This window comes from Kryptolebias marmoratus, linkage group LG16 (genome assembly GCF_001649575.2).
Source record: "Kryptolebias marmoratus isolate JLee-2015 linkage group LG16, ASM164957v2, whole genome shotgun sequence".
In the NCBI taxonomy this organism is placed as follows: Eukaryota; Metazoa; Chordata; class Actinopteri; order Cyprinodontiformes; family Rivulidae; genus Kryptolebias; species Kryptolebias marmoratus.
This window is the reverse complement of record NC_051445.1, coordinates 21,988,349-22,000,527: the sequence shown is the minus strand read 5'-3', so window position 1 is coordinate 22,000,527 and position 12,179 is coordinate 21,988,349. Positions and strand designations below refer to the sequence as shown.

At 40.2% G+C, this 12,179-nt stretch overlaps 1 protein-coding gene across 1 annotated transcript in view; it reads left to right on the top strand.

Moving 5' to 3' along the window:
* The window catches only part of LOC108232215 (DEP domain-containing protein 1B), an 18,008-nt gene extending 11,423 nt beyond the window's left edge, over positions 1-6,585 (top strand). The window contains exons 9-11 of the mRNA XM_017409844.3: positions 481-657; positions 4,618-4,800; positions 6,243-6,585. Of these exons, the coding sequence (XP_017265333.1) occupies positions 481-657; positions 4,618-4,800; positions 6,243-6,407 (525 nt within the window). The 3' untranslated portion in view covers positions 6,408-6,585. The remainder of the gene's footprint in view (positions 1-480; positions 658-4,617; positions 4,801-6,242) is intronic.
* The last annotated feature ends 5,594 nt before the right edge of the window (positions 6,586-12,179 follow it).

Sequence of the window (12,179 nt, the reverse complement as noted above, 5' to 3'; positions counted from 1 at the left end):
GGAACACTGTGTCCAATATTTATGTTCATCATAAGGGGTCTTTGGGCTGCACTTCGTCTGGCCCCTCACCTAGGACCTGTCTGCCTTGGGTGACCCTACTAGGGGCATGAAGCCCCTGACAGCATAGCTCCTAGGATCATTGGGACACTCAAACCCCTCCACCACAATAAGGTGGCAGCCCAGGGAGAGGACGGACGAAATCTTAATTAGAAAACCTCACCCTTATACGGACGAAATCTGATCTCTTAATTAGAAAACCTCACCCTTATAATTTTGCATCTTGGTATGCAACCAGGGTAATACATCTAGAATGAAACCGGCCTCTTTTTGAAACGCTGCAGCTGAGATTTACATACCATTTGCTTCACAGAATGGGTGATGCATTTTCCAAGTGTTCATTATACTGTTCATAATAAACCCAGTTGATTTGTGTTGCTAAAGTGAATCCTGTATTCGTCTCCCATTGTGTTCTCCGTCCAGATGGTGCAGATGTTCTCTCCCTGTGTTCTGGGCTCAGCTGAAGACATGGACCTGGACGAGTTATTTGCTACCAAACTGGTGACATTCATGATGGAGCACCACAGCGCCATCTTTCAAGTGAACACCAAGCTGCGCCGCCAGGTCGAGGAGCATCTGTCGCACCTTAAAAGAGCTCAGGTCAGTGGACATTCAAGTGTTACAATCCAACAATGAATGGTAAATGGCTTGCACTTGTATAACGCTTTATCTAGTCCAAGGACCCCAAAGCGCTTCACACTCCGATCATTCACCCATTCACACACTGATGGTGGTAAGCTACATTGTAGCCACAGCTGCCCTGGGGCGGGCTGACAGAAGTGAGGCTGCCATCACACCAGCACCACCGAGCCCTCTGACCACCACCAGGAAGGACAAGATAAGGTTCTGGTTACTTGATTCAGCTGCTTTATTCATTAGACTAAGAGAGCTCATGATGCATTGGAGCGTTTTTGATGCCAGATTGGCTTTGTCTTTTTATTCAACAGCTAACTTTAACCTGAGTTAACTTTTCCCCCATTAAAAACCTTTAATATGTAACTTTTACTGGTTCATCGGGATAATGATTAAAAGCCAGTAAACCCCTAAAGGTTTACAAAAAACAATATTTAGTCAAATAATTCAATAATAAACAACTATACTGTAAAAAGTGAAGGTGTCTTTATCTTTAAAAAGAAGCCACATTACCTCTCGCTATGAATGAATGAATTAATGGACACTATAATTATACCTGAGGGGAATTTATTTGGTCACAGCAGCAGACATATAATAGGATAATAATAACATTCAGAAATAACATACAATCACGTTCAAATAACATTCATGTTTCACACAGAGATGAGCTGTTAAATAGTGATTTGGAGAACGGTATGAATGAGCTCCTGAAGCGTTATTTATAACAGCTGAGTGTTGGAGAAAGAGAAGAGAGACTGTGTGTCATGGAGAGGGTGGGATGAGATGTTCACGATGGAGAGCAGGTTGTTTAGTGACCTCCTGTCCCTCACTGACTCAGATGTCCTCAGGTTCTGTTCAATCATTTTTCCAGCTTTATTAATGAGTTTGTTTTTTTAGTCAGCTGGCATCTCTGGCACTGATGCTGCTCCCCCAGCAAAGATGTCACCTGCTTTGTTCCATTTATTTATAAAGCCCCAATAGTGCTGTCGTCTGGAGGTTGGAGTAGAAGGGCGGTTGTGAACAGCAGCGTCCAGCAAGGCTCTGTCCAGACTGTCTTCCTGCTGTTAACAATCTCGAGGGTTCATATCTTCTTCTGAATCAGAAGTAGCTGTAAGCGGTTGATGGTCCAAGGCTTGTTGTTGGGGAAACAGCGGACAGGCTTTGTTGGGACGGTGGTGTCCAGACAGAAGTTAATGTAGTCTGTTATGCGGTCTGTCTCTGCAATGATGACATCATCATGTGGCATGCAGATCACATCCTGGAGTTGGAGTTTGAGCCAGACGTGATGTCCTTGATGGACAAAGTGTTCAGTTTTTATCTGATCACAGCACCTTCTTTTACATGTTTGGGAAAGAAAATCCAAACAGTCTTTTTTACTTTAAAAAAATGTCCTTTTCCTGGCAGCTCTTCTACAACACCCAGGTCTGTATAGTTTATAGTGGTCCTTATCACTGCGGAGGAGCTGCCCAGCTCCATCAGGGTTATTCTTTGCCTCTTGGTTGTTTCTTTGATTAATGCCTTCCTTGCACGCTCAGTGAGTTTTAGTAGCAACTGTCTTCTGGCAGGTTTGCTGTGGTGGTGTAATCTTTCCATTTTCTAATAATGGTGTTTGATGTTCTTTTATGATCTGTACATCTCCACTGACCTGTGTGGAAAGTTCCTTGGTCTTCATTCTGTCTCTTGCATGGAGGTGGCCCTCATTAGTTTAAGGTACACAAAAATAGCTTTAACTCTGCCTGTTCTACAGATATTGAACTTAAATTTGGTGTGCTGTTAGGTGACAGTCACGTCCAACACAGAGTCTGAGCGCTAACAGATCCCGCTAGATTTTTGTTTAAAATTTTGGTATGCAAGGAGGTGGGCGACATGCAGTTCTTCAAGGAACGCTGGTTTCATTTAGTACCTCTTTTCAAAGTTATTAAAATAAAAATGGGATTATGGCTTTTCTATTTATATAACATGCAGAGTCTCACAGGAAACAGCTGTAAGTAGCTCTGCTTCTGCGGGGAATAGAGGAATTACATGTCTGAGAGGGCTGTTGCAGTTGTGAAGGAACTCTGAAAAACAACCTGGTTCTGAGTAAAAAGCACAGAGGCCTTTTGTTTTGGGACATTTCAACTCCAGAACGTGGTGGTTTTCTAAGAAATTGTTTTTGCTCTCTTTCCCAACTTTATTAAATGATAAGGGTTACTTCTAAGTCTTTTTTTGTTCAATCCCATTTCACTCCACAGACCTCTCCCATACGGATGTATTGAGTTTTTGGTAACATGACGAAGGAAATGACAAGACCATTGTAACGATTGTTCAAGATTAACATTTAAAAAGATAGATTTTTATCTTATAGTCTGATGCAGGTGAATTGGTTTGAATACCCCATGGTGGGAGAAAAGTGCAAACATTGTATTCTCTTGATTTAAATGTAAATGTTTGGCAACACGTTTTTATAAAAATGTTTTATAAAAATTTAACCTACTGGTTGCAGAAATTTCTCAAACCAAAACAGAACTGATAGCAAAACCAAACTTGGAGTTTTAAGCAGCTTGTAGGTTGTCTAATCTGCGGAAAAACCAGAGTAAAATTGGCTCTGACGTTCTCCAAAAAAGATGCAAACCGAGTCTTTGCTTATATTCTTCTTATTCATATCAGGGCAACTGGAAATTTTGAAGACCAGATTTTAAAATGGAACTCCTCGCCGGTGTAGTTTGAAAATTACAATAAACTAATCATTAGGTCATCTCAAGGTCCTAGAATAGTTCAATAAAACCAGATGACATACTGCTGCACACTGTTATTTCAGTCATAAAGACAAAGCCGAATTGCAGAATTAGCATTTGGAATAAATAAGTGTAACCTTAAAACTTCTGTTGTAATTAAGAGGGTAAGCAGCAGCCAGGTGCGTCTAATCAAATATACACACGGTTAAGTGGTGATCAGTAAGTGTGACCACCTCCACAAAATCTGAGGTGTGTGTTAACACACTGCCGAGAAGGAAATGAATCCAGCAGGGTACTGAAGGAGCAAATCTTGCTTCCCCTTCAATCTGGGAAGGGTTATATGGTCATTTCCAAATAATTCAACATCCATCATTCGAAAGTGAGAGATTTTTTTCTTCCAAGTGGAAGACAGTTGTCAGTCTTGCAAGGAGTGAATATCCTATCGAGTTCACCTTGAGGTCAGTTCTTACAAACTTACAGAGACTGCAAGAAACTCAGAGTCACATCTCAGACTCTACGGGCCCCAGTTAGCATTTTAAATATAAAGTTCATGACGGGATAATTATATATGTATATATAAGGTGTGTGTGTGAGTAGATATATGTATGTGTGTGTGTGTGTGACATATGTTTTGAAGTGAAGTGAGATTTATTTATATCGCACTTTTCAGCAACAAGGCGATCGAAGCGCTTTACAACAGAAACAACAACATAATCAAATACAGCAGGTACATAATGAAACAGAAAAAACACATCAATCATGTATAATCTAAATGAATTATAGGATAACCTAAGTAAAATCATGAAACTAAACATATCTAAACATGAGCTAAGACAGTCTCAATAGTAGCTAAAATAATCTAAATAAAATCATGATAAAGTTAAAATGTTTGGCATGATGTTCGTTTTCCTCTCTTTTTTTTAGGTTAATAAAATGTAGATTTTCAGTGTTGTTTTGTGAGGGTATCGAAGGCCAGTTGGGGGTTTTTCCAAGCCTGCTATAAATCCTCGGGCTAGATTGTGCTCAAATATGTTGTAGAAGGTGCTTCGCAAACTCAAAGCAAAAATCCCCAGGCGCAGGTTTAATGGGCTATTTTGTTCATAACAGGTACCTAAAAAAAAAAAAAAAAATCTTATGAAGATGTAAACAAGTCTAAAAACTTGATTTTTGCAGTGAAGGACTTTTATGCCACATGTCTTCTGTGTTTTATCAGATCAAATATGCTGGTTCAGATACAGACTTCAGCGCGTCCCCAGCTTTTTGTAAACAGATCCGGAGGGTCGACTGCGAGGAGCAGAAGATAATTGGTACGCAAACTCCCCTGCAGCAGCTGCTGGAAGGCCTGATTGCAGACAAAGAGCTCCCTGCTAAGGACAAGAGGAAAAGACTTAAACAGGTATGTATATGGATGCTACGGTAAGAGTAAAATTATCACATTGTCTTTGGATGCATTCTATAGAGCCCGTGCAGCGTACATCAACAATCTTGCGATGAATGTTTATTCAGCATGTTGCACGGCAAGCTTTCTTTGTTGGTTTATTGTCATGTTGTGGGATTCAGCAGGAAAACTGTAACACACCTGCAGCTGCAAAACTGGTTTGCTGCAACTCCTTTGTGTGTGCAAATGATTTGGCACAATGAAGACGTTGCGTAATTTAACAACCAAAAGCCAAAATCTAGAAAGTGTTACAGAAATTTTATAATAAGGAAAAAAAGAAGTTCACATTTAGTCGAAACAAGGATCCACATAAAATTAGTCGTTCATTTATTTTTTCTTTACTGGGTCAAAATATCAACATGCTGAATTGTTTTTTTGTTGGCTTACATCTATTTTAATTGTTGCAAACAACCTTTACAGCCGTTTTACAGATAGAAGTATGTTCACAGCAGTGTGGAAACACTCATAAAACCCATTATTACCTTTTATACAACAAAAACAACACTCTAACGGTTCTGTATTTACCTGCAGCTAATTAGAATTGTCTTGGAATATATCTCAGGTCCTGTAAAACGCTGTGGAAATGGTCTTTGTTTGAGTGGAACTAGTAGGGAAATATGCAAAACAAACAAAAAAAATGCCTAGCTTTGTTTATTCCCGGTGCAAACATTCATCGTGGGTAAGAGGGCCACAGCCAAACAGCACTGAAAAGGTCTTTAGTTTCACATTAATAAACCCTCTGGGAGGCTTTGGGCCACATTCTTATACCAGAGTGAATAAAAAAGTGTTCACTGAAGGACCACCTGCCCACCTGATGCAACTCCATACTGGTTTTAGTTTTCACTGGGAAGTTCTGTTACCCTTCCAGTTGTCAGATTTTACAAAATAAAGGTTTCTTTATTAAAAAAAAACTGTGAAACCACATATAAGTGTCACTCAAAGAAAACCTGTTTGTCTTTTATGTTAATTTCTGCTGAAATGGTGAACGAAGCAGCTGTGAGCGCCGTGCCAACGCTCCGAGTCTTTCCCATAAGTCCTGAGAGTCGCCTTTTAATGGGCTTCACTCTGATAATTTATGAGCGAACTGTGCATATTTAGGCTCGTCTCATCTGGAGGTGGGTGTACTAGCAGCAGTCTTTAATCCTGACCAGGTCACAGTGGTGCCATACGGTGAACAAACCACCTGCTCTGGAGCAGTTCTTTTTCAGACTTTCGGATTAGACTGTCAGTAAAAGGTGCCATTCTTTTCAGACAGCAAATTCAAACTGTTTTGGGTTCAATCAACTGCACAAAGATCCATCAGAATATTTAATTTCCCAATGTTTGGTGTCACTATCAGGTACTTTCCATACACTGCATACAAATCCTGTAAGATAAGTTTAATTTCTCCCCACTTTCAGTTCCAGAAGTCCTACCCAGAGGTCTACTACAACAGATTTCCTACTGAGGAAAGCAAAGCTGCTGTCATCCCGGAGAAAACCCCACGACTCAAACCTCATCTCATGTTCTTCAACCTGAAGAAACCTCTCCAACCGTTTCAGAGAAGCTGGAGTTTTAGGGCATGATGTGCCATTACTGACACAACTCTGCCTCAGGCGACAAAATCGTCTCAACTAGGCAGGAGATGTGGACAAGTGTGGCCGTAACAGCTCTCTAAGGAGGCAAAGACTCCAAGAGTCTTTAGCTGCTTAGATTTTACTTCCCTTCTTTCATGCACCTTGGAAGAAGGGCTAAACTGCACAACCTAAAACTAATATTGTGATATTTGGGGGCTTTATATTGCAATATTTGAAAAACTAAGCTTATTTCCACCTTATAATGCACTGATGAACCGTGATGCAAAGCCTCCTGACCAATCGCACCATCACACCCAGACCAGAGCGCAAACACACAAACCTATCGAAACGCCAACAGCTGACAGTACGATGGTGACCATAGAAACTGAGCCCCCATGAAGTCAGAACAGTGTTCAACAACCACTAATTAAAAAACAATTATAGACTACTTGGGTTTAAAATGAATAGAGCACATTTTAAAGACAAACTTGACCATTGTTTTGAATCAACTTTGATGCTGGCTGTAAGTCGTGACAAACGGTAGCTTTTTGGAAAACTGGAAAAATTTCAACAGCCATGGACTGACTTCCGTAAACCTTTTCAATCAAAGATGGAAATAATCGTAGTAAAACTGCATTTGTTTAACGTTTTCCTTGAACCCTGAACCACTGCTGGATGTTGCTTCCGAAGCCGTTTTTCTTTCGCCTGATAGCCTTCTATCTCTCAGCACGTCTCAACTACTGTCAGGCTGCTTGTGTAGTTTTTACTTCACCTGATATAAAAACACTGTGCACAATCATTTCGAGGGGTGGCTGAGGAAGTGGGTTATCTGCTTTAAGTGATGCATTAGAAGCAGGTGAGAGAAACTCAACTTCCTGCGAATTAGATGCAAACGGTAGAAGACAGTTGGTAAAAAGTCAAACTGTAAAATTCTGTACTCGGTGTTTGCTGTAAAGTCACTGAAGACGATGCACACTGTAGAGCAGTGGTTCCCAAACCCATAAAATAACAGTGACAGAGGTGCGTGACCCCATCTGTTGGCTGTTTAAATATCCAAACATGCTAACGATCCTATTAAATAACAACACAAACAGTCTTAGCATCCATTTTGCTATTTTTTAAATCATTAAATGACTTGTATTTCAATTCTCTGTAACAATTATGGTGTAAATGTATCATAAAAACTGGGTTTTTAATTGTAACTTGATATTTGGAGAGTATCGTTGGGTGACCCACATTGGGGTCCCGACCTCAACTTTGGGAATCATTGCTCTAGAGTTTTTAGGGCATGACCACTGCATTGCTCATTCCTACGGGGCAAAGTTGTGCAACAAACCTAGACTACTGTAACCATGCTGGACACAGTTTTGGTACTTATTCTTACCCACCTCAGTTGTGGATAAATATCTGTTTTGGTACTGTTATTTAAACTTAAATCATAATTCAGTGGAACAGTTCACTCAAATGGTCTAATAATTGCAGTATATTTAGGCTTTTTTGGGTTTGTCTCTTATTTGTAAACTTATGTGAAAATAATCAGAGGTCCACAGGTATCGTTGTTCTATTGGTCAGGACCAGTCTTTAGAAACCAAGGCAGCCAGTGGCTAATTAATGGATGATGCACTGCCTTCAGCAGAGAGAAACTCTGCTGTATCAGAAGCAGAGTTGATAATATCAAGTCATCAAGACTAAAGCCTTGAATAATTATTCCCACGTGTATGATGCAGGTCAGCTGAATGAAAGCAGCAGAGCTATCCACATTTCATATCAAAGCACTTAAAAGGATCTGGGAGAAAAGAAGGCCCTACCATTTTAACTAGGCGTTACATTGTTTTTCTAAAAGTAAGCACGTATTACGGTCGATATTCAAAATTCTTTGACATCTGCCATTTTGTTTTGTTTTGTTTTGTTTTGTTTGTTTTTTCTCATCACAGCGGCGGTAGATTTTTGATTGGCACAGTGACCCAGTCCCGCATGTTTAACACTGATTCTATTGTCCGTGCTGCCCACAGATGTGCCTGCCTGTTAATCAGCTCAAGTGTGGCTGATGCTGATTATTTCAAAGAATGAAAAGAAAAGGTCAAAATCAGCCAAATTAATCAGCAGATCCATTAATCTGTTAACCTCTGGAAAGAATGTCAGTGGGTAAAATGGCATTTTTAAAAAAAATCTTAGTAAGGAGAATCCAGTAATACTAACTCGTCTTAAACTGAATAGGTCGTAAGCAAGCATTTGTGTACTACATCTAAAAAGCAGAATTAAGTAGCTAAACTAAAAGACATGCATTTCAAAAGTATTATTAGGTTATAAGATGTTATAGTAATTGCTGAATGTTAATGGTCAGAATACACTTTTTTCCAGTTATAAACAGTTTTCCACATAATAAAACTGTTGTGTATTTCTGAGCATTGAATGAGTTTGATTTGATTATGTACTTCGATGAGCATTTTATTTTCTAGTTTTAGTGGAGTAGTCATGATATTGAATTTAGGCAGCTCGATTTTGTGTTAACCTTTTATGATGCAAACACTTACCTAACGTCTATGAACATATCAACGGTTTATGCAGAAAGGGAATATGGTAACATTTAAAAGAAAGTTGGACACACCTGCTCACTCAAGTCAAAAGGGTAAGTATGTCCAAGCTTTTGACCTGACGTTGTTACATAACTTTATTCTAATTGCTTCTTTAACTACATCAGAATCCTGACGATGTCTGGATGCAAACTTCAAATTTATACCATGTTCCTTTTCTCTCCTAATCATTTCTGCAACTTACTTGATGATATATCTGCTATCTGCACTGTTGAGAAACCTCATTTTATGTTTTGATGTGTTGGTTTTATTCTGTATATAAGAAATATTTCCTTCAGTGGTGCAACAATTGTTTTTTTTTTACCACTATAGCTTTAGTCTAACATCTGCTGTTTTGTCATGTCCATGGGGTTATCCGTCGCCTTATTTGAGACATGAAATGTTTTATTTGTATGATTGTTAATATTTCTGTTTGTCATACTTACTCTAAAATGCTGGAAAAAACTGTTACACTTGAATTTGCTGCTTATTTTGAGATACAAGTCCACAGAGCAAAATAAATTCATTAAAGCTTACATAAAATTGTTGTCTTCATTACCTCCACCAAGGAGGTTGTGTTGTTGGTAGTGTCTGTTTGTCTGTCTGTGTACAAAATTACTTGAATTTTCATGAAATTTTCATGAAATGTGGCAGAAGGAACAAGTGATCAGATTTTGGTGCTGATCCGGTCAAAAGTCAAGATCCCAGGTGATTCTGTGCTCTAACTCTGGAGTGTAGGAATGTCAAACTGCACAGCTGGACACCTCATGGGTCAAGGATGATGCCAATTGATTTTAAGGTCACGAGGTCAAGCTGACAGGTGACTGTTTTTAAAACCTCTATGCTCTATAGTCGTGTTTGTTTGTCTGTTAGCAGGATCAGATATAAACTAGTGAACAGATTTGGATGAAATTTTCAGGAAATGTTAGGGTTGTCGCAAAAAACAAAAAACAATTGACTCAATTTTGATGGCGATCCAGCTCGTGATCCAAACCGCACTACTTTTTATTGACGCCATAGCCTTGGCGGAGGTTTGTGCTCTCTTGAGTGCTTCTAGTTTTGGGATGTTATTATTTTTATGTATGAGGAATAAATTAAGTTCTGTTCTCAGGATTGTCTCCAAGACGATGGCAGCTTGATGATATCAATGTGTTGAAGCTGATGCACAGAATAAAAGGACCACGGTTTGGATAAAACAGGCACAGCTTCTGTATTATTAAAGAAAAGTTGCAGAGCCCTGAAAATGAAATAAAGTTTCTTTTGATTCAGGGGGAAGAAATCCCCATTTTCAAGCATTATCCACAGGCAGTTATTTGGGTGAAAAATGGGTTCGGTTTTATAATTGACCATCAGACGTTAATGCTTTCCCCATTTTTTGTCTGCGCTGCTGTACATGCTTTTGAAAAATCCATAGATGAATTTTCATGCGGGATATATTAGATTAAATGCAGATGCAGGCTGTTAGCAGGGACTGTGAGGAGAAAAACCTGTGTCATACAGCACAGAAAGTCATTACTGGACACCTACATCTCATAAGAGCTAACATCCCACACAGTAAACACTTTGGCTCACATTCGTAGGATGGAAGAAAAAAAAAATAATAAAAAAGCTTTTTTTTTCCCCACATAAGTCACAGTCACCAACATGACTCATAAGGTTGAAGCCACAATGTAGAAAGTTTTTAAGCATCTTTCTTAAAAGCAGTTGTTTTTGCACACATTTGTGTTTTTAAAAAAACTCTCACGGTGCTCGGAAACATGTCTCCTTTGGTACGTTCCCTTCAGTGTTCCTTAAACAGGACAACAAACACATTTCTTTGATTCTGCACTCGGTGGCACAAACATGGCTGTCTGAAATGCGCTAACTCAAAAACTTTGCCTTGGTGCCTGAAAGAAGAAAATTATTGGAAACCGACTGCGAATCTGGGTAACATAAGTGTTTGGATAGAAATCTTTTTTTTTTCCAACAATTGCTGGGTGCTGGCCTGAGCAGTTTAGGGGGCGGCTGTGACTCAGTGGTTCAAGCAGTCGTCCTCCAATGAGAGAGTCGGCGGTTTGATTCTTGGCAGCAGTCACATATCAAAGTGTCCCTGGGCAAAACACTGAATCCCTCATTACCGCCGACGTGTGCTCCATTAGTGTTTGAATACAATCTAAAGCACTGATTAGACTCTGCAGAATGTTTTATTCAGATTAGCTTTGTAGAGATGTAGTAGAGTGCTGTATGAATGTGTGTGTGTGGATGGGTAAATGAGGACAGATTGTGTTGTAAAGCGCATTGAGTAGCTTGGTTGGCAAGAAAGGTGCTATAGACTAAGTGCAGTCCATTTAGCTCAAATTACTGTATGTTATATTATTGTTTGGTTGAGTACTGAAAGCGTAGTGGTTGGAGCTGTTGCCTCCCAGCAAGAAGGTTGCAGGATCGCTTCCCGGCCTGGGCCTTTTGCTACCAAAACTTGGCACCAGTTGTGTAAACAATGGAAGTGCTATGGACAACTTTGGCCCTGTTTTGTTGCAGTTACTTTAAACTTATGGGGATTCTCCTGAGACTTCAGGAAGAGAGGCGCAGTGGAAGAAATGCTCTGGATGCCGCGATTGTTGCGCGGAGTAGGACAGCTGTTATCCGCCGGAGATTTCAGGCTTTACAGCGTCTTCAGCTGGGGGACAGACGACAGAAACATTGCAGGGTAAGCTAACGCTGTTGTTTATATTCCTACCTTCGCTCTTTAATTGCATCTGGTCACACCCACAACCAATGAGTGAACAGGAGCTAAGTTTGTGCCACCCACCAAAGCAGGGCCAGCCTAGCTGGCCCTACTCCGAAGCAGAAGCAGGGCCGGCCTCGAAAAAATGCCAGTGGAAACGCGCGCAAAGCAAGCGGAGTAGAGTGGAGCCCGTGTAAAAGGGGTATATGTGGCCCTGTGATGGACTTGCGACCTGTCCAGGGTGCCCCCCGCTTCTCGCACAGTGACTCCTGGGGATAGGCACCAGCTCCCCGCGACCCAGAATGGAGAAGCTGGTAAAGAAAATGGATGGATGGAGTACTGAAAGCTTTCTTTAAAACATTTTGCACAGTCAGCCATCTCTAAAAACACATACACCACAGAAGAGACCAACTTGTGGACCTGTCACTTGAAGGAGATGCAGAAAAGTGGTCCATTTCCTGGTTCTTAAGTTAGGCTGCTCATTCAGAACTCAAGTGCTGTTTT